This window comes from Ursus maritimus, unplaced genomic scaffold (assembly GCF_017311325.1).
Source record: "Ursus maritimus isolate PB19 unplaced genomic scaffold, ASM1731132v1 scaffold_19, whole genome shotgun sequence".
NCBI classification, from domain to species: Eukaryota; Metazoa; Chordata; class Mammalia; order Carnivora; family Ursidae; genus Ursus; species Ursus maritimus.
In genome coordinates this window covers 14,140,770-14,162,753 of record NW_024424341.1, presented here as the reverse complement: position 1 = coordinate 14,162,753, position 21,984 = coordinate 14,140,770, and the positions used below count along the sequence as shown (strand labels likewise).

Here is a 21,984-nt window from a genome sequence, read left to right as displayed (position 1 = left end):
GTCGTGGGTGTGTGCGTGCGTGCGTGCGTGCTATGGGTGTATTGTGGGTGTGTGCATGTGCGTGCGTGCTATGGGTGTGCTGTGGGTGGGTGCGTGCATGCGTGCTATGGGTGTGTTGTGGGTGCGTGCGTGTGTGCTATGGGTGTGTTGTGCGTGCGTGCATGCTATGGGTGTGTTGTGGGTGCGTGCGTGCATGCTATGGGTGTGTTGTGGGTGCGTGCGTGCGTGCTATGGGTGTGTTGTGGGTGCGTGCGTGCGTGCTATGGGTGTGTTGTGGGTGTGTGTGTGCGTGCGTGTGTGCTATGGGTGTGTTGTGGGTGTGTGCTGCGTGTTCTGTGGATGTGTATGGGTGGCACGTGTTTGTATGGTGTGTGTGCATACGTGTGCGTTGTACGTATATGTACGTGGGTGTGTGGATGTGTGGCATGGCGTGTGTGGTGTGGCCGTGGTGTGGGGTATCTGTTTTGGGGGGGTGAGGAGGAACACGATGGGAACTGGCAGCCAGATCAGACTGAGGGAGAAGACCAAGCTAAGGAATTTGAACCGGATCCTGGGGGCAATGGGGAGCCACGGAAGGGCTTAGCGCAGTGGAGTGACCCAGTCCAATGTGTGCTGGGAAGATCCCTCTGGGTGCTGTGAAGTGAATGGACTGGAGGAGGCCTGGCCAGAGGCAGTGGCCCAGTTCAAAGGCCATGATCACAGCTGAAGAAAGACATACAGAGGAAGTGACCCGAGGCAGTGGTGGTGAGGCTGAGAGAGAGCGTCACAGGCTACCAGGGGGTAATAATAACAGCAACTGATACAGCACTCAAGTGAGCCAGGGCCTGGCCAGGCACTTCATACATATCAATGCCTTTAAGCCTCATGATAACACTAAGGGGCAAGTCTTACTATTATTCCCATTTTACAGATGAGGAATTGAAGCACAGAGAGGTGAAGTCACTTGTTCAAGGTCACACAGCTGGCAAATGCTAGAGCTGGGATTTACCCCCAGGGGGCTCCAGAGTCTGAGCTCTTAACAATGATACTCAGAAGCCTCCAGGCTTATAGTTAAGGCATGGCTAAGAGGCACCCATCAATGCAAAGGCCCGGCCCAAGGACTGGAGGTGTGGGGGGCTCAGGGGGAAGGCAGATCTGGGGGCAGCAACCCAGGCAGTGAGCATGAAGCAGGGTGTCTGAAGGGCCAAGAGAAGGAGGAGGCATGGAAGCTGCCCCAGGGTCAGCCTCCTCTTCCCCATTCCCTCCCCTTGACCCCTCACCCCAGAGCAGGCCTTACCTCAGTGTCTTCCCGGCCTCTTCCTGTCTGGAGAAGTGCATCCAGAAGCTTTGCTCAGAGCCCAGGCTGCAGAGAGAAGGGTGTGGGGAAGCCGGAGGCCCCACATTCCGAGCTCCAGGCACCAGGGGGTGCAGGAGGCAAGGGGGCTGGGCCCGCAGGGACAAGGGAGGGTAGAAGCCACGGAAGGAGAGACCAGAGGAGACCCCCATTCTGTGAGGACACTGAACCCTGGCCTCCCCCACCCTGTGACCTCCCTGGTCCCCATGTCACACAGGCCTCAGAGGATGGAAACCATGATCCCCCATTCAGGGAACCCTGAGACTCAGAGGGGAGCAAGTGGCACCAAGGTCTTACTTCACAGAGGCCTCCCGGACACGTGGGCAGGAGGGGAGCGTCTTCACCAGGCCCAGGGCACTCTCTAGGGAGATGCTGTTGTGACTCAGGCTGGAAGCGAATGAGGTTCAGGATGGGGGGTTGGGGCAGCACCTCAGTGCAGCCCTGCCCAGCCGCCCCCTCGTCTCCTCTCCTCCAGCTGTCATCTCCAGGAGGACGGTCCTCGATGTCCAAGTGTCCACTCTCCAGGTGCAGACATGAGGTCCAGAGGGAGGCCGGAGGGGCACTCTCCCCCCACGAGCAGGACAGGCACCCGGCCCTGAGTCTTCAGGAACTGCAACCACTGGGGCTGACACAGTCAGTGAGGCCAGGTGGGCAACTCCAGCCCCAGGGGCTCAGGGACACCCAGAGTCCAAAGCTCAGCTGCCTAGCAACTGCTGTATCTGGGCTCTGGTCGCTCGTCTCCCAGATTACTGGGGAGATCGCCTGAGAATGTGCGTGACTTCCTAGGGACCCTCCCTGCTGTGGGGACGTCTCCAACTCTGTGTCCCATAGATTTAGTCAGATGGGCTTCAGGGACAGGATAGACTAGAAGCCAGGACAGCTGAGGTGCTGAGTCAGCTGGTTAGAGAGACACTGCCACTTCTCTGTCCCTAAGTCAGCTTGGGTCACCAGGCTTTAGTCACAGCCTCTGCCTAGATGGGGGCGAGATATCTTCCTTCTGGCTGTCCCCCAGGCTGCCCCTCACTTACTCAAGCGAACCAGAGATGGGCAACTGAGGCAGACATTCCAGGAGGCACTGGAGCCCATCATCACCCAGCATGTTTGCTGAGAGGCTGCAAGAGGCGAGAAGAAGAGGCTGTTGGCAGTCCGACGTGCCCCTCAGCCGGAGCCCCCTCTCCACACTGACCATCATCGTACTCGACCCGCACAGGAGTAGCTCCGTGCCATCGTCACCACCACGGTCGCTGCGACTGGACAGCACCATGCCCACCCCCCACCGCATCAGCACCTCCGGCACCCCCAGAACGATCGCCCGGCACACGACAGCTCCTGCGCTGCCCCCCCCCAGCACCACAGGTGAGCGGTCCCCCTTTCCCTGCAGTGCCTGCTGCCCCCGCCCAGGGCCCCCGGGCCTCCCCCAGGCTTCCGGAGTCAGACAAAACCCCATTTGCCTTTACTATGCCCTTGGCTCACAACAGGTGAGAACTGTAACTTCGAACAAGAATAAATTCTGGAAAAAAGAAAGATGTTTGGGAGCTGCTTTTACCCAGGAGATTTCCTTCTTTTGCTTTGGGAATGCACCACCGGATGGAAACTATACTGAATACTTTATTTCCCTTCCTTGTATTTTCTACGGCTGCGGCTACGCTTTCAGAATAACATAGTAGGCATGCCCCAGAATGTCTGATTTTTGTCCTGCATCTTTGAACTCGTTTTGTCCCTGATGATGACAAGTTTGAGGCTTGTTTGTCTTTTCAGGAGAGGTTTTGAAAATTAAAAAGTGGTTTGTCTCATAAAGCCATTTAATAAAGTAATCTTTACAATCAGAAAAGTTTCCCTCTACTATTGAAAACAGAAAAACCCAAAGACATACTGCTTATGTATCTTTCTAACAATGATTTCGATCAGCCCCATTTCTCTTGGCCACAGCACAACTGGAATTTAAATTGTGTGTGTGTGTGTGTGTGTGTGTGTGTGTGTGCGCGCGCGCTGTAGACAGCTCTCTTTACAACCCACTGATGTCCTGAGCTGGACGCCTAGCAGTTGTGAGCACAGACTCATCATCATCCTCGCTGTGTGACCTTGGGCAAGTTCTTAAATCCTCTCTGTCCCTCAGTGGTCTCATCTATAAAATGGGCACACAGGACCTAGAGCTTTGGAAGGATAAAAAGATGATGTAAAGCGCTTAGCACAGTGGAGAAGGTGCTCGGGGGGTGTGGACTATTTTTATTTTTCTACCCATGAGGGGGTTGTGTTATTTGGGCACCCAAGACAGGCCACACAGACCCCGCCTCTCAACAACACAAGAGCCCACGAGGCCCCACCCCCGCCGGCTCCGGGCCTCCCCAGGCGGAGCCACTGGGTACTTTTAACCGCCTGCCAGGCAGGCCAAGGGATCCTTCGTTTGGGTTCCCATCCGCCGGCAGAGCTCCAATGTCTTGATCACCATGAAGCCCAGGGGCTCCCGTAGCCCTTTTTGGAAGGGCTCCCCAAAGTAGATCAAGGGGTACACCCCGAACTGGCCCCATCATGGCAAGAGTGGGGAGTGGAAGGATGAAATGGGTACAGGGAAATCTTATGGATGTGACCCAGGATGCGTCCCAGGCATCCCTGCGAGCTGCCCCGACAGGTGTTGAGTGCACACACACGTGCGCACCCACACACCCCTGCAGCGCCAGCCAGGCCTGAGCTCCCGTGCTCCTCTCCCTCCTCCCCCACCCCCAACTTACTCCAGCTGGTTGAGTTCTTCACATTTGCTCAGCAGCCAGCACAGCGGCTCCACGTGCTCCTGACTGAGGCCACAGTCCGTGAACCTGCTGGAGGAGGGGCCACAAGCCAAGGAGGGGCGCCTGAGCCACTCAGACCTGCTCTGCCCTGGCTTGTCCTGGGTGTGGCCTCTGGATTCTCTGGAACTCCCCGTCATCCACCACGTCCATCTCCCGCACAGCAGATGCCACCTGGCACCCCCAGGCTCCTTACTACTGGGGAACTCCTTCAGATGCATATTTGAGGAACCCAGCCCAGACCCACTGAATCAGAAACGACAGGGGCAAGGATCTCTCCGTGGTTGATTCAAGTTCAAGGTGGAGAGCCACAGCCCTTGGGGTCATGTTAATGACCAGACATGCAGGGAGGGGAGGGAGAGAAGAAGGGTGATGCCTGCTCTTGCCTTTGATACTGGAATTGAGGTGAAGGGGATTCAGAGGTACAGACTTCCAGTTATAAGTCAAGGGGATGAAAAGTACAGCATAGGGAACATAGTCAATAATATTATAATAACGCTGTATAGTGACAAGTGGCGACTGTCCCCATCACGGTGAGCACTGCCTAAGGTACAGCGCTGCCCAATCACTGGGTTGTACACCTGCAACTAATACAACGGTGTAGGTCAGCTATACTCGAATAAAAATGAATAAATAATAGCCACACACAAAGTAACAGAAAGTCTGTCTTTGAAAGGTCTAAATCGAGACCACACGACAAGGTAAACAAAGGACCGATCACCAGCCAACAACTAAAAAAAATAAACCAAAACAAAACAAACCCCAAAACAACACAAAACAAAAAAAAACAGGGAAGAAGCAGCAGAATCTTAAAATCAGAAAGTACCTAAAATCAATATCTCAAATTTTTATCGCTGTTCCTCTCCTTCCTGATTTTCCCCCGGTTCCTAAATTCCTGATTATACTATTATTTACTTCCTATTTTTAAAATCAGCTCTTTCTTTTCATTGGATGCATTTATTGTAAAAGGAAACCTTTTATCGTTCGCTCAAAAGGAAAAGTGGCACGCACACCACAAACAGACCGCAAGCATAAGGATGCGTGAAACGGGAGCCAAATATCATCCCTAAATTTGAGCCAGAATGTCCTTGCTGGGGCCTCTCTCCCTTCACTAAAAAGGGGACTCGGCAAGCATTGGAGCCGTGCTAAGGTCACGCCAACACCCCATCCAGACTTCCTCATGGCCTTAATCAGAATGAGAAGCGAAAAGGTAATAAGGACCTCACGAAGGGACTCAGTGACACTGAACCACCGTACTTGTGCCCAACCTCCTAAAAAAATGCCCTCATTCTGGTCTCTGTCCTACATTTTGGAAACCGTGGGCTTAGAAACAATCTGGGCATTCTAGAAGTCAGGGGTAGTGTTGGGCTAGAAAAGGAGGTGGGAAACTCCAGCCCAGGGCTGCCTGGTTTTTGCAGCCTAAGAATCATTTTTCCATTTTCAAATGATGGAGACAAAAAAAAAAAAAAACAACATCAAAAGAAGACGACATCCTGACACACGTGCAATATACGAAATCCAAGTCTCCGCGTCCATGAACGAGAGTTTCACCGGCACGCGGGCACGGGCATCGCTTTGCCTATTGTCCCCGCTGCTTTCAAGCTACAATGGCGGGGTCGGATGGCTGTCAGAGAGATCGTGCGGCCTGCAAATCCAAACTCCTTCCAATCTAAGCTTTACAGGAAAAGTCTGCCTGCCCCGGGGCAAGGAACACTGCAGAATGGCCTGGGTTCAAGTCCCAGCTGCCCCCTTCCTGCCCTGTGACCACGGCTTATAGGATGTCATGTGTAGAAGGCTCTAGAATGGTGCCCTGCAGCTATTCGACATGTCTTGATTCTCCTATTCATTGTTACTTCACAGCTCTCTCAGCGAGCCAGCAGTATCAGTTACCAGAAACACCGTCTCTGCGTGCAAAGGTTGGCCTCCTCATCCTCCTGCCCCTGGGGCAGCACCTCCTCCCTCGCACCCAGGCAACCGGGGAGCACGGGTCCAGGAGCCAGCAGGGCAAGGATACTTGTGTCTATGAGTGCTCCACACTTCACACATTGTCTCAGTTAATCTTTGCAAACATCCTGCAATATGGTGACTCCCTTACCAGCTGTGGAAGCTGAGGGTCACGGAGGTTAAGGAGCTCGTGCAAGGCGCCAGGCCCCGCGGAGCTGGGATTTAAAGCCTGGTGGGCCGGTTATGAAGTCCTTTCCCTTGGACTAGGCCCCTGGGCCCCGGTCTAGTCAGACAGGTACTCCTTATTTGCTTTGCCAAAGCCTGGCCCTTCTGGACCTCTGCTGCTTTATGCTGGAGGAAACGAGTCTCCTTGCTGGGTCCTTTCAAGGAAATGCCCCATGGCAGGCCACCTGCACTCTGCTCTAGGCATCCAGGAGGTGAGTCTATTTGTCCCCAGTACCAACCAGCTGCCCGGGCGCAGTTTCAGGGACTTACCCACAGCACTCGCCTTCCCGCTCCTCGCTAGACTTGAAGTGCAGGGTCACGTGATACAGGGACCTGGCGCAGACAGTCCCTGAGTCAGCCACCCTCGGCCACAGCCCCAGGATGCCTCTGGGGCCTGACACCCCTTCCTCCAGAAGCCAAGTCCCTGACTTGGGTCCTACCACTTCCGTCCTACCCCTTACACCCACCAGACAGGGCACAACCCGCCAAGACTAGACCCGGTTGTCCTAGGGCCAATGCCCACCTGAGATCCACCTTCTGAACCCGTGGGCACAGGCTGAAGAGGTCGGCCAGCAGGAGGGGGCTCTTCGGGGACAGCTTTGTCTGGCTTAGCCTGGGAAGGAAAAGAGCGGGGCATTATGTAGGCAAGCTGGAGCCAAGCAAGAGGGGGCAAGTAGCCTGGATGGGCTGGAAGGGAAGGAGAGAGAGGGGAAGGAGGGCTGGCGGGTCAGCAGGGCAATAAGGAGGAAGGCAAGGACTCGAGAGGGACAAATGGGGACTTAGGGTCAAGCACACTTGGGTTTGAGCTCCAATTATGCTTTTGGCTGTGTGTCCTTGGTAGAGTCACTTAACCTCTCTGAGCCTCAGCTTCCTTACCTGGAAAACAGAACTACTCGTGGTGTACCTTCCTCTAGGGTGAGGACTTGACTACATCAAGCGCCCGATACCCGTGCTTGTTTTGTTACCGTATTGTTTCTGCCCTCAAGCACAGACTTAACAGGCGAGTCCTGCTGGCAGGCAATGGGAAGCAGTAGGCCCTTGGAATAGCTTCTCGGTGATTTGGGGCCAGATAATTCGTGATTGTTGGGGCTGTGCTGCAGGGGGTTCCGCGGCATTGCAGACCTCTACTCACTAAACCCCATTCATAGCTCTCCCTCTCCCTGTCCACATCCCCCATCATGACAACCAAAAAGGTCTCCACGGCCATATATCACGGGCACCGGCCCCCCCTGGCTGGGAACTGCTACCTCAGAGAAAGTGAGATGGCTCCATCTTGCCCTTGAAGGCATCCTTGGCCCCTCCACTTCCCTCACCCCATAAACCCTCCCTTGGCTTGTCTTCCGTTCCACTCTCAAGATGCACCCTGAATCTACCTGCTTCCGCCCTGGGGCCAACCCATCCCCGGCCCGCACCATCTCCGACCCTCCACAGCCTCTTCCCTGCTCTCATTTCCACTCTTGTCCCCCAACCGCTTCCCTACCCAGCAGCCAGACTGAGCTTTTGAAAACACACATCACAGGGGCACCGGCGTGGCTCAGTCGGTTAAGCATCTGCCTTTGGCTCAGGTCATGATCCCTGGGTCCTGGGATGGAGCCTGCCTCTCCCTCTCCCTCCCTCTCACTCCCTCTCCCTCTGCTCGTGCTCTCTCTCTGTCAAATAAATAAATAAAATTTTAACCAAAAAAAAAAAAAAAAAAGAAGACACACATCACACCTCTGGCTTTCAAGTCCCCTTGGACAAGACCCCCAAACTCCTCCCCATGGCTCCCAGGCCATTTGTGACCTGGCCCAGGTCCCTCTCTCCACCTCCTGTCTTGCCACAGTGCCTGCCACAGAGTCCTGTGGCCTCTGGCTGTTCCTTGAGCCCACCAAGTTCAATCTTGCCTCAGGGCCTCCTATATGCTCTTCCCTCTGTTTGGAATGCTGTTCTCTGCTCTTCACAAGGCTGTCCCTTTCATCCTTCAGGTGGAACCTTCGTATCCCTCCTCAGAGGCATCCCCTGACCACCCTCACCTTTGCAGACACTCTTTACCACATTACCTAGAAAAATACCTTATCACTGTCTGAACTCATCGTACTTGCTTTTACTTGCTTACTGTCCAGCTCCCTTTACTACAAGCTAAGCTCCAAGAAGACAAGGACCTAGTCTTTTTACCCCCTCTCTGCTGTGTCTCCAGCCCTCCAAGCAGTGTATGGACCGAGTAGTATGAAGCGTGAGCCCTGGCGTGGGGCAGGCTGGCCACCTCATTCCAAAGACAGAGGAGATTCAGGGGCTGATGCTGTGTGATGTGGGCACGGAGAAGTCCCTCCCTGGTCCGGGGTTTCCCACCTGCTCATTTTAGCCTGCCACTTTATGTGTCCCAAGGAGCCCTTCCCATCATGGGGCCGTGCGTGGACGTGAGCTCTGCCGCCTCTGCCCACCTCTGGAATGTCACACGGCTCCTCCTTCCCTTCCCAGTAGGACGCGGGGAGAAGCAAGATCTGGCTGTGAAGTGAGCTGCCTCGGGCGTCCCAGAGCGCCCTAGCATTGGTACTTCTGTTGCTGTTATTAACGGTATGATTTAATTTCCCGTTGTATTTTTCCATCCCAGCTGCAGCTGCTTTCCCCCCGCTGGAAGAGTATTTAAAGTAAATCCTTTTTAAATTCTAACCAGTCTGCGCTGAAATTAGAAAGTCGAGTTTTAAATACTTTGGAGGATGTTGCTTCAGTTCCCCTTTGGCTGAGTTAGACGGTGACCTTTAAAAAACCGGTGTGTGACATAGACACCACTTACATCCGTGAGGTCCCTTTCTAGGAGCTGGTGACCTTTCCATGGGTGAGGAGAAGTACAACAGCCCATTTGCCATAGACCCGCCATCCTTCAAGGTGCCTGGAGAACACCTGTCTTGTTGGAGCCCCAGCCCTGGGGGAGGGGTTGAGGAATAGGAGTCCCGTTTGTCAGATGAAGACACTGATCACACAGCACCCCCCATAAGGTTAGTAAGGTATTGGGAAGAGCTCCCAGCTTGGCCAGATAAAACAGAAGAGCCCAAGAGAAAGGAGTGGCCGGGAAGGAGGGGACGGGTCTGCCAGCCAAGAGCCTCAGCCCAGCACAGGGAGATGGGGAAACCGGTCTTACTGCAGCAGGCGTAGCTGGGGCAGACGGGGCAAGTGGTGCAGCAGGGTCTCCAGGCTCTTGTCGCTCAGGACCTCGCAGGACAATCTGTGAAACAAAGCATCTGAATGAGGCGGGGGAGCCTTGGGGAAAGCTAGGAGTGCACCCTGACAACCACAGCCCTCTGGACAGGGGTTGCCCGACACATTCCCTCCAAACGCCGGGACCTTGAGTTATCATTGAGGAGGAAGAAAGAGGAAGGTCATACAAGTTTGGAAAGTGCTGGTTAAGCCAAATGAAAGAGTTTCCTTTGCGGCAGGGCTTCTCAGAGTTTGAGTACGCTGCTGGGCACTGTAACCTCCCACAGAGCTCTGACACTTTTCCCCCAAGTGTCATGGACTCGCAGGAGTATTGTTTCGAGGGCGCTCTGCAGAAGACGCTTGCTGGGAAGACCATGCCACCTTGACCCACGGTGAAATTAACAGTGGCCGTTCAGGCCCGCGGCCGGTCAGCAAAGGATCCAAGGTGCAGGTTAGCTTGGGTCTCTGGTTGTCCGTCAAAACCAGACCGACCAGCTGATCACTTGTCAGGATAATCTATCAGAACCCAGTCCACTTGGAAGAAACCCTTCACAGTCAGCCTGGGCTGCAGGACTGGGACAAGCAGTGTGTCTAAGCGCCCTGGGATTTACAGAGCCTCTGCAGGGGTCTGGAGCAACTTCCCCACTCCCAGGGGCCTTTGGGTTGTGTTTTCCTTGTGCCTTCTCCCCCTTTGCCCTTTGCTGTCCCTGTTCCTGTCCCCTGCAGACTGTCTTTTCCGCTCACTGGGCCCTCCAGGGGCCTGGCCCACCTCCACCGCGTTATTTGCTGGTTGGGAGCGACAGTGGGAAGGGCAGCCTATGATTCCGGAGCTGGGAGCCTCAGGGCAGGACTTCTACTGGCACCCAGGAACCTCTAGGCCCTCTGTCCCAGGCCTGGGCCCGGGGCTCCAAGCACTGGCAGCACAGGGGGCCTTCACTCCGGGGTGGTCGGTCTGCAACACCTCCCCGCATGGGTTCCCACCAGGCCCCCAATACACAGTGCTATGGCCTCTGGCCGGGTCAGTGTGGGCTTTACACACTTGTTTTTGTTTTTTTTTTTTTTAAAGGCAGTAGCAACTTTACCCATTACAACATCTCACATGGAACGTCAGGATGTGGCCAGGCAAAGAAGACCTGTCGTGGTAGAACGTGGGGCGGGGGCTGGAGCCCCATCACTCTCCCTCGCATCCAATTACCGGAGTTCAGCATTAAGTACGTGGTCCCAGCACTCTACAGTTGGCAAAGTGCTTTCACGCTATCACCCCACTTTCTCCAGCCACAGCTGAGGGAGGGGGGCCCTCAGACCCCCGTCTGTGCTCAGACCCCCATCTGTGCCTGGGGCAGCTTACACAAAGCCTCCCGCCGCGGAAGGTGAACCGCGGCAGACACTGATGTCCAACTGTGTCCTTGTGCCCCTCCAGGGCCTGCCCGGGTGCCTGGTAAACAGGCGGCGCTTAGCAGTTACACGATAGAAGACAGTGCTTTCTGCAGCACTGGCTCCCGCGCTGCTGGAAGCAGCCTGGGTGTCCGTCCGGACTCTAGAGAGGACGGCTGCAGAGCCTGTGCACATCGCAGCTATGGAGGGTTCACCGTAAAACGCACAAATACTCAAATGTTGTGTAAAAACATATTAGAGACAATCAAAGACAATTAAAAACTCACAGGCTACTTGATGATTTTAGTACAGCATATAATCATGTGAATATTTTAGGTCTGGTTGGAGGGGAGGGAGGTGGGGGGAGGGGTAACTGGGGGATGGAGATTAAGGAGGGCGTGTGATGTAATGAGCACTGGGTGCAATAGAAGACTGACGAATCACTGACCTCTGCCTCTGAAACCAATAATACATTATATGTTAATTAATTGAATTTAAGTTTAAAAATATATTAAAAAAAGAAACAACAGACCCCCCCCTAAATATTTTAGGTCTGGTAATGGTTTAGTGGTTATACTAAAAAATAAATAGGGGTGCCTGGGGGGCACAAAGTGGCCAGCTCTTGGTTTCAGCTCAGGTCATGATCTCAGGGTCGTGAGATCGAACCCCACACTGGGCTCCATGCTGGGTGTGGAGCCTGCTTAAGGTTCTCTCTCCCTCTCCTCCATCTCATGCTCCCTCTCAAATAAATAAAATCTTTTTTAAAAAAGGGTAATCACCTTTTAGCTACACATACTACAATAACTACAGATGCAGTTAGGAGGTGTCAGGACTTGCTTGAAAACACTGGTTGTGCATGTGTGTGTGCTGGGGCCATGGCACGGGAATTACTGAGCAAGGAAGACGGGCACTGAGGGTCCATTCCCCTGCTCGCTCTGCTTTCATATATGCTCCAAAGTAGCCATAATAGAAGTGGGGATTTTTTTTTTAATTAAAAAGTACTTTCACAAAGTGGGGAAATCTGGGTCAGGTGGTCAAGGTCAACGTCAACAGTGCTAAGTCGACAGCATGCACCTCTGAGATGGGACGAGAAGGGTACTTCGCTTTTGCGGTCTTCCTCCCCCAGACCCAGAACCCCAGTTTACCCATCAGAAAAACATCAGACACACCCATACCGAGGGACATTTCACAAAATGTCTATCAAGTACTCCTTCAAAGCTGTCAAAGTCATGAAAAACAAAGACTAAGAAACAGACCAGAGAGGCTGAGAACATGATGCCTAAATGCCATGTGGGATCCTGGACGGGATGCCGGGTTAGAGAAAGGGTCTTAGGAGAAAGACTGGGGACATCTGAATAAAGCCTGGAGTGTGGTGAATGCAGCAAGCTTGGTTTCTCCGTCGTGACAAATGGACCATGACGGGTGATATTAACCGCCCAGGGGCCACGGGCGGAGGAACTCTCTGGACTAGCTTTGCAACTCCTCTGTAAATCAAGCCTTAACCTATTCTAAAATAAACACTTTATTAAAAAGTTCACAGACTCCACATTCTGGGGAAGTCATGACGTACTGCCCTGAGACAAGAGCTCGCTGCGGAGATCCGACACGGTAAAATCCCGTGTCTCTTGACGATGTCAAAAACCCCCTGTTCCGGGTCCCTATGTGCGTGCGCATGGAGAGGGGCATGGAGGGACGGACACCAGGTGACCGAGGATGAGCTGCTCGCGAGGGCCAGGAGGGCATCAGGGATGGGGGCGGGAAAGCAAGAACGATGACTGTCGTCAGTGGGAACACCATGTCAAGCGAAGCCAGGGAACGCAGCCGGTCTGTCGCTCTGAATGGGCAAAAACTGAACAATGCGCGCAGACAAGGGGGGTCACAGGGCCCAATGACAACACCGGCTGGATGTGGAGAAGGGCTGATTTAGGTGAGGCAAGCTTGTCTCCGATTTATTTTAAGGTAACTGTTGTGATAACATTGTAACAATGAGGACAAAGGAAAGGCTGCCCATCTCTCCAGATGACAGAGCAGAGACACAAGGAGTTAGAGCCAGGTGCCCAAGGTCACCCAGCCTGTAGGTGGCTGAGCTGGGACTCCCGATTCCAGGCCCAGTCTCCGGTCACAGACCCAGGGGGTTGTGGGCTGGGTGAGCGGGTAACCAGGAGACGGAGGCCCTGAGGGGGGGCTCTCAGAAGTGACATGTTCCAGCCACAGAGGCAGGCACAGGGGGTGCCAGGTTGGGGTTCCAGGGGTGGAGGAAGCAGACTGGGGCTCCCAGGTGCCCTGAGTTGAGCAGAGGGCGAAGGGAAGCCCTGGGCCCAGCGCAGCCTCTCCTAGAAGGGCAAGGTGCCCTATGGGGACGCAAGGAGCGTGCTACCAATAGGTGAGGGGCGGGGTAGGGCTACAGGGGCTGGGGACGAGGAAGGACTCCCCTGGCCTCTAACCAGGACACCCCCACGCCAAGTCACCGGGCAGCCCACATTGTGCCCTCTAGGGCTGTGCCCTCCTTACTTACTTGACTTCCAGAGGCCCCGGACACTTCTCCAGAGTCTCACAGAGGCGGGTGAGGCTCAGGGGCTCCAGCTGACACTGCGAGAGGCTGAAAGGGGGCAAGTGGGCCGGGCAGGGGGTCAGGGAGGGCCCAGGGCCCTTGTGCAGCCTCACGTGCTCTCCCCTTCTCCCCGCACCCCTCCTCCTCAACCTCCAGGGTGCAGGGTCCTCCCCTCACAGGGCACACTCTGCGCCCCAAGTCTCCCCTACAGCCCGATCCCTACCACTCGGTGACAGTAAAGCCCCCCCCCCCCACCCCGCCAAGTGCTTGGCTCCACTCCAACACCTCCCCTCTGCCCCTGCCTGAGTCCGGGCCACCATTGTCACTTGCCTGGACCACTTTAACACCCTTCAACTCCCCTCCTGCCTTCTGCAATCCTTCTCTGCTTGCCAGAGGCTTATCTTTTAACAGTGCAAATCTGACCTCACCTCTCAGGCGCTTACGCCCCCTGTGGCTCCCTATTACTCTCAGGCTGAAAGTGGAAGGCCTTTTCCGTGGCTTCGCTTGCCTCCACTGGCCCTGCATATGCCCCAGCCACACTGACATGCTTCTCAAGAGCTAAGGTTTCCCTCCTCAGGGCCTTTGCCCAAGCTGACCCATCTGCTTGGGACACTCTTTCCACTCCTCCTCCCGATAACCCTGTTTGGGCCCCAGCTGAGGCGTCTCTCTTCCTAGGTGAGGAAATCAAGGCCCAGAGAAGGGAGGGGCCCAGCCATGGTCACACAGCCACAGCAGAGCTGGGAAGTCTTCTGGAAAAACAACGTGGAATCTTTTCTCTGGGGAGAACGCTGGCCCTGGCAGCCCCCCTCACCGGCCCTCATACTGGCCCCCTTTCTTCTCCTTCTCTCAAACTCTCTTTACCCCAGCCCTAGCCCCTACGCTCTCCTCACTCCCTGACTCTTCACCCGTATCATGGTTACCCCCCAAAAAGAAGAGGGTAAGACAGTACCAAAAGGTCCTGGGGACGCGGCGCTGACCAAAAGCGAAGAACTGGGCTCCAGCTGGGAACTGTGGCAAAGATCCGCCAGCCAGATCCCTGGGAGTGGGGAGACCATTTTGAGAGCAAAGTTCACATCACGCACATGGGAAGACAAGGCTCAGAAGTCAGGGCTGCAGGGGGCCTAGGGACAATCAAGTCCCTCCCTGTACAGATGGGGAAACTGAGGCCCATGGAAGGGAAGCCAGAGTGAGAAAAGCCAGCAGCTTACACCTGTCTGGGCGCAGCACCTGGCTCGGTCAGGGGGAGCCAGGACAGAGCCCCTCCTCTCTCTGATCATCCCCGGGCTTCCATTCTCTAGGCTTCGAGAACCCAGAAGGTTCCCAGAAATGGAGATCCTGGCCCAGGATGCAAGACCATCCTGGCCTCGGGCCATTCCAGCTTCAGACAGCCGGCTGGTCTGGCCATGCTTTCCCCTTTCGCCCTCCGCCTGGCTGCCCAGCTGCCCAGCTCTGCGTTAGGCCGCCCCTGTGCCTGCCAACTTCCTGTGAGAGACCAGGGTGCCCGGCCCCACTAGGGGGCAGCTGGGAACATCTGTGCAGAACTAACTATTCGTTGTTTACTGCAAAGGTGTGGAAACTTTCTCAGAGCACCAACGGTTCTTAGCTTCTCGAAGGCCATACCGAGTGTGAAGGGCGGTGACTCATACGAAGTTGGGAGTGTGCAGAGGTCTGCGAAAGTCCTGAGGGGCAGAAGCCCAGCTGCCCTTCCCCCCCCCCCCGCCCTGCCCCCAGCAGCCCTGAGCGAGCAACCGTTCTGCCTCACCCCCACCATCGTCTCCCTCCCCGGCTGCCCTGCCTCCTTTCCAGACAGAGCTAAGCGGCTGATTGCTGCGAACTGACGGACATGGGGTACATTTGCAGAAGGGGCGTCAGACCTGGGTGGGTTACGCTAGGGCCAACAGTGGTCAGCATGGGGCTGGGGTGGGGAGCACCCATCCTCCCCCCCTCGGAGCTCTCCCTCCTCACCTGCCTCTTCTGTCACCTCTCAGGATGACATGCTGGCTCTCGGAGCTGCAAATGGAGAGGAGGCAGCAGTGTGAGAGAGACCAGACGGTCTGGTCATGGAGGGCCTGCAGGGCGGCCCACTTTCTCGGCAGATACAATATACAACATATTAAGCGTGACGACACGGACTGAGCCACATACAAAGCTCGGCACCACCGGGACCCCTTTTATGCTCACAGTAACGCTGTGCGGTAAGGACGTACCCTTATTCCTCTTGGACAGGTGAGGAAACGGTACAGAGAGGCTCAGCGACCTGCTCAAAGCTGCACGGCAGGTATGCGGTGAGCCTGGATTTGAACCTGGTCTGTCTGTGCCCACACCTCCCGCTGGGAAGGGGAAAGTGGAGGAATGGGCAGACCCCACTGAAACCACGGCTCATCCGCACAGCTCGGCCCCGGGCTGCCTGGCGGGTGACTTCCCTTCTACATTCCCATCAGCTCCAGAGACCCCGTGACAGAGACGGGTCCTCGAGCACTCAACCGCTGTCAGGGAGCTTCCGGGTTTCCATAACAGTCCCCCAGGACCCCCTGGAGAGTGAGCAAGGGAGAGTTGCTGGATCATGTCCCGGGGCAAACTTGGAGAGATGGGAGTGTCCTGGGGCTACTTTCTTTCATCCGCCCATTCACTCAGTCAGCAGACACCTCTCCCACGCTCTCTGGGCCTGGTGCCACGCAGGGCCCGAGGAAGAGGTGACACTGGGAACGGGACAGACAAGGAAGCATGGTGGGAGCCGATGGCCCGTGGGGTCAGAGGGCAGGGCGAGGGCCCAGAGACACACTCACCTGATGTCCAAGTGCAGGAGCCACTGCAGAGTTGCGAAGCACGGGGCCAACATGAGCACCGCGTCCAGGGACAGACCATTCTCACTGAGGCTGGAGAATCACAGGGGTGATGTTGATGGAACTCACCCGAAACTCACAAACGCCCTCTTTCTGGTCACAGCCCAGGGCAGGGAAGGGCTGTCCCTGAGTCCAGACGACAGAGCTCACTGAACCTCAAATGGCCAGAGGGCACCTCTTCTGACTCCCCATTGTATAGATGGAGAAACTGAGGCCCAGAAAGCAGCAAGGTCTTGCCCAAGGTTATGAGACATGCTGGCGACAGAGCTGAGCTTAGAACTCTGGTTCTCTGGGTCTACGATGAATCTGGGGAGTGCTTTCAGGCTGGAGTTGTGCCTCAGTTTCCCCACCTGATAAAAGAAGGGCAGTGCCCAGTGCAAAATGAAAATGCAGGGGCTCCTGTTCAAAAGGCAGGAACAAAGCTTCTCCTTTCTTTCAGGTCTGTCAACTCTGTCATGGTGTTTTCTATTTGCCATTTAATGTTGCCCTCCTCTGGCACCGGTACGGGTAGGTGAGCGCGGATCTCACAGGTCAGGGATTAGACGATTTCACAGTATGGAGAAGGTCACATGGGAATTTGCCCCAAAGCACCAATCTACATATAATTTGCCTGCAATGGTGAGGCCTTCCTCCCCACCCACAAGCAGGCCCAGAGCAGGAACAGAGGTAATCCCTTCTTCCCAGATCCCCCATGAAGACTGAGCAGGAAGGGCCCTCTCGCCACAGCACTCGTTCTAAAGTTGTAGCCAAAACCAAAGGCTGCCCCTCCCTCCCCCGACCTTACACTTAGGGTGCTCCCTGGGAACCTGGGGCCAAGAGAGGGGATGTAACTTGCCTAAGGTCACACAGAGAACCTAACAGTTGTGAGCTCTCTCCAGGGCTCCTCTCACTTTAGCCCCGAAGAGCTCAGGAGGAGGAGAAGGATATGTGGGAGCCCAAAACACAAGGGCCTTCTAGCATCCGGAAACTCTGGTCTGTTGCAGGCAAAGTCTGGAGGCTCCTGGCCTCTTCCCAGAGCCTCCCTCTTGCACTGAACATCTCCCCCCGTCTCTGCTCTCCAGCTGCCCTGGGCACCCTGCTCGGGCGTCCTGTCTGGTACACATCCTCCCTAGCCAGCCTGTATCCTAGCAACAGCCCCTCCCTGCAACCCAGGGTCAGAAGGGCTGCCAGTCATTAGGGTAACTAACCGTTAGCTAACGCTTCCCCCCCCCTCCCCGCTTGCACGGCCCCAGGTGGCCTGTGCCTCCCAGAGAGCCTGTGCAGAGCCACAAGGTCAGGTTTAAGAAGTAAAACCTTAGATCAGCAGCTGGGTCACTGAGTCCCAGGGGCCAGTCTCTCTTAATGAGACTCAGAGCCGCTAAGTACCCTCTGTGAACACTGACCACGTGCCAGGGACTGGACCGGGTGACTGACATGCATTTTCTGAATAACCCCAGGAAGGAATGAGACAGGACACAGAACGCCCCCTACACACACACACACACACACACACACACACACCCCGCTCCTGATGAGGACAAGCCTCAGAGGCTTTGTCTAGCTGGCTACTCACTCCAAGGACTGTAGAGCTCCCAGCCCCGGGAGCAGCCGAGCCAGCTGGGCCACGCCTTCGTCCCCCAGAGCATTTCCTGAGAAGCTGGGAGGGGCAAGGGGAGAACAAGTTAGTGGAGGGTGGGCGTGGGGCCGTAGGAGCTCTGTGTCTCCACCCCTGGGTGACAGCGTCTCCTGAAAGCGGCACCGCACCCCTGGGCTGCCAGGCCCGATCACAGCAGATCTCACACGGGTCCGCTGGAGGTTCCCCCATGGTTTCCATCCTGAAGTTTGTGACCCTTGGGGGTCGGGTCGGGGCTTCAGAGGGGATCATATGTGGGGACCTACATTTTAGGGGGAAGGGTCACAACCCTCCCCAGACTCTCTAAGGGGCTCCTGATTGCAGCCAGGAAACACCGCTGATTACAATCTTAAAAAAAAGTCAAAACAAAACCCCACACATGAACACCCACCGACGGCTGGGCCCCAACCACCCGCCCTCCACCAGCAGCCACTCACTCCAGGTGACCGAGGCGGCAGCTTCCTCTCAGCGCCCTGCAGAGCGGCTCTAGGTGCTTGGCTTGCAAACCGCAGTGTGTCAGCCTGCGGAGGAAGAAGCACAGGCCCTCAGAACAGAGGAGACAGTGGCCACCACCACAGGCAGAGAGGCTGGCAGAAGAGGGACAGGGACATGTCTGGCACCCAGAGAGACAAAGACTGACCGACACACAGCATACACATAAGACCTCCCACATAGGTGGTCAAGAGCCAGAGAGAATCAGGGACACAGGGAGACTAAGATGGAGAGACACTGAGATGAGACACATAGGAGACGGATGCAGAGACGCACACGCATGCACGCACATGTGCCTATGCACACATGCACAAGCACACACGCGCATGCACACATAGGTGTGCACACACGCACACACGCACAAGCACACATCACACACACGCATGCACACATGCACAAGCACACACATGCACACGGTGTGCACACACGCACATGCATGCAGACATGCACGAGCACGCAAATGCATGCACGCACACATGCACACACGCATGCACACAAGGCATGCACACACGCAATGCATGCATACACGCACACATGCACATGCATGCACACATGCACGAGCACACACACATGCACACGGTGTGCACACACGCACATGCATACAGACACGCACAAGCACACAAACGCATGCACGCACACATGCACACACAGGCGTGCACACACGCACATGCATGCATACACACACATGCACAAGCACATGCACGCACACACGCACATGCACGCACACACGCACATGCATGCACACATGCACAAGCACATACACACGCACACATGCACACGTGCACAAGCACACGCAAACGCACACACGCACATGCATGCACACATGCACGACCACACACATGCACACGCATGCACACGGTGTGCACACGCACACGCATACGTGCATGCACACATGCACACGCACGCACACATACATGAGCACACACACACATGCACGCACACATGCATGCACACGCAGGCGTGCACACGCGCACATGCATGTATACACGCACATATGCACGCATGCACAAGCACACACATGCATACACATATGCATGCCCACATGCACACACGCATGCACACATGCATAAGCACGCACACATGCACGCACACACACACATGCACGAACACACACATGCACACACACATGCACACGGTGTGCACACGTTCACGCATGCGTGCATGCACACATGCACAAGCACATGCACGCACACATGCATGAGCACACACACGCATACACGCACACATGCATGCACACGCAGGTGTGCACACGCACACATGCATGTATACACGCACATATGCACGCATGCACAAGCACACACGTGCATACACATATGCATGCGCACACACACATGCATGCACACATGCATAAGCACACACACATGCACGCGCACACGCACATGCACACATGCACGAGCACACACACAACTCCAGGGGAGGACAGACAGATTGACAGGGCAGCAAAAACAGAGAAACAGAAAATATGAGAGAAACAAGGAACAATAGAGACAGACAGGGAGATTCAGATGGACACAGAATCAAAGAGAAGGCCGGAAGAACATCGATGGGAGCCCTTTGGGGGCTGAGCTCAGCCCCAGGATGAGGAAAGAAGGCACCACATGTCCCCATTCTCTCCATCCCGAGTCCCGACAACCCGTCAGCTGCAGGAGGCCAGGAGAGCTAAGAGGAGTGGGGGCCCCCTAAATGGGGAAGGTCACTGAGGGGGCTGCACTGTGAGCCCCGTGTATGGTGGGCTGAGCAGGGGAGGTGGGAGGCAGGGAAGCCAGGCCACAACTCCTGGGTACGGAGGTCGTGTCCTCCAGGGAGCCCCTGGGGCTGGAGGCCTGGGGACAGGCTTTGAGCAGAGGAAGGGACGAGGTAGGAACCACACCGGAGCCCGCAGGCCATCTCTGTACCTGATTCTGGTGGCGTGCAGGAGCGGCTCAGAGGGCATCAGGTGCGTCAGGCTGACCCAAAGCGCAGCCCTGGAGGGACACATACCATGGCCAGGCTGAGCACACTCCCCAGCCACTGTCTCCAAGTCCACACTCAGCCTTACCTCCCATCATTCAGTCTCTACACAAGGCCTGGAGACGGCCAGACCCTGGTTCCACCCCCCCACCCCCGGCTTCCTGGCTTCCTGGCTGTGTGACCTGGGACAAATCACGAAGCCTCTCACTGGGACAATGTATGTGAACTGCTTTAGTGTGGTGCATGCCAGAGGGAGCCAGAAGGTTCTGACCAAAATCAGAGCTACCGGCCGAACGATCGGCAAATCCTTGGGGTTTGTGCTGAAGGACCTCAGTGTCTCTCACAAGGCTCCCTGGCTACCCCACTCCCACCCCAGCAGGCCGTTCTGCGTCACAGGGAAACGGGGAGGCAGTCTGTCCTCTGACACTCCCCCTCTGGGCTGCATCCCTTGCCAAGCCTGCTGGCTTCCTGCTCCTTGGTGAATCTGTTGAGGTCCCCCTGAGAGTTGAGTGATGCTGTCCAGCTGTGGCGCTGTGGAGGTCAGGGAGGGCCTGGCATGGGACGGGGCAGATGACGTTGGGCCCTACCTCCTCCGGATCCCCTTCTGTTGCTCCGGCTCCGGGGCAAAGGTGAAGACCACGGTTTTGTGCAGCAGGCTGCAGAGGGAGAAGAGAGGAAGGAGACAAGAGGCTTACAGGGCTAAGGGGCCGTTTTCTAACCTGGCCTAGAGGGACCTCAGAGGTGCCATCCCCTGCCTCTAGCTCTGGCCACTTCCTCTGACTCTGCTGTGGCTGCCGGAGCTTTGGGGAGAAGGTATAAGCTGTGAGCGGCCGACGCCCATAGCAGCTGGGAAAAGAGGGTGTGGGCAGGGCTCCCGCAGCATCTTCTCCAGGTCCCAAAGGCCTGGGCCCAGAAAGAACGCTAAGGTCTTAGAGAGAACGAGGAGAGAGCCCCAGAGCTCCAGGCAGGAGTGGGGACCAGCGGGGCACCGGGAGGTCCCACCTGATGTGGAGCTCCTCCAGGGTCTGGCACGTGCTCGCCGCACTCAGCACACAGTGCACCCCGTCCACGGAGAGCCCGTTGTCGCTGAGGCTGTGGAGAGGAGGGAGGGGGTGGCAGTCAGCAGGCAGCTCAAGTCCCCGGGCCTAGACAGCTCCAGTCCCCTCCTCCTGGCACAGCAGCTTGCTGGCTGTCACTCTTGGGATGTCCCGGGTCCTTAACCAGGAGGGTGTTTTGAAGGATTCCGGCCCACGTGGATGAGCCGAGAGCTGCACGACCTCGCTGCCCCACTCAGAGAACAGCATTCTACAGCCGGAGTGAGAACGGACTCACCGTTTTCACCTCTCTGAGCCTGCTTCCTGGTCTGTAAAATAACCACCATTTTAACCCCATTTTACAAATGGAGACACTGAGGCCCAGAGACATTAAATTGTGTTAAGGCTACTAAGCGACAGAGTCGGGACTGAACTCCAAGGCGAGGCCCCAAACCAGTGTTACTCAACCTCGGCATTCCCTACCCGACCCACGCTTGGTGCTAAGACCTCAGCACAGGCCACCAAACCCCACCCCACCCGGCACCACGTGACCACAGCACACCCAGCAGCCCACGACCCTTTCTTTCCTCCCGTCATCCCAACAACCCACCCCTTTACCTCGGCACCGTACCCCCAGCCTCACACGCCCCTTCCCACTCCAACAGCCCC

At 55.9% G+C, this 21,984-nt stretch overlaps 1 protein-coding gene across 7 annotated transcripts in view; it reads right to left on the bottom strand.

Annotated features, from left to right (window-relative positions):
- Positions 1–21,984, bottom strand: part of NLRC5 (NLR family CARD domain containing 5) — an 85,546-nt gene that overhangs the window by 18,024 nt on the left and 45,538 nt on the right. For 5 of the 7 annotated variants that reach the window (XM_040633337.1, XM_040633341.1, XM_040633336.1 and 2 more), the window contains 16 exons: positions 21,284–21,373; positions 20,869–20,937; positions 20,227–20,295; positions 18,277–18,360; positions 17,780–17,863; positions 16,171–16,260; positions 15,350–15,394; positions 14,334–14,420; positions 13,349–13,432; positions 9,404–9,487; positions 6,809–6,898; positions 6,556–6,618; positions 4,063–4,149; positions 2,362–2,445; positions 1,631–1,720; positions 1,277–1,342 (listed from right to left, as the gene is read on the bottom strand). In XM_040633337.1, the coding sequence (XP_040489271.1) occupies positions 1,277–1,342; positions 1,631–1,720; positions 2,362–2,445; positions 4,063–4,149; positions 6,556–6,618; positions 6,809–6,898; positions 9,404–9,487; positions 13,349–13,432; positions 14,334–14,420; positions 15,350–15,394; positions 16,171–16,260; positions 17,780–17,863; positions 18,277–18,360; positions 20,227–20,295; positions 20,869–20,937; positions 21,284–21,373 (1,266 nt within the window). Of the gene's footprint in view, positions 1–1,276; positions 1,343–1,630; positions 1,721–2,361; positions 2,446–4,062; positions 4,150–6,555; positions 6,619–6,808; positions 6,899–9,403; positions 9,488–9,864; positions 11,290–13,348; positions 13,433–14,333; positions 14,421–15,349; positions 15,395–16,170; positions 16,261–17,779; positions 17,864–18,276; positions 18,361–20,226; positions 20,296–20,868; positions 20,938–21,283; positions 21,374–21,984 lie in introns of those variants that run through there. The other 2 variants (XM_040633338.1, XM_040633342.1) reach the window with 2 other exon arrangements.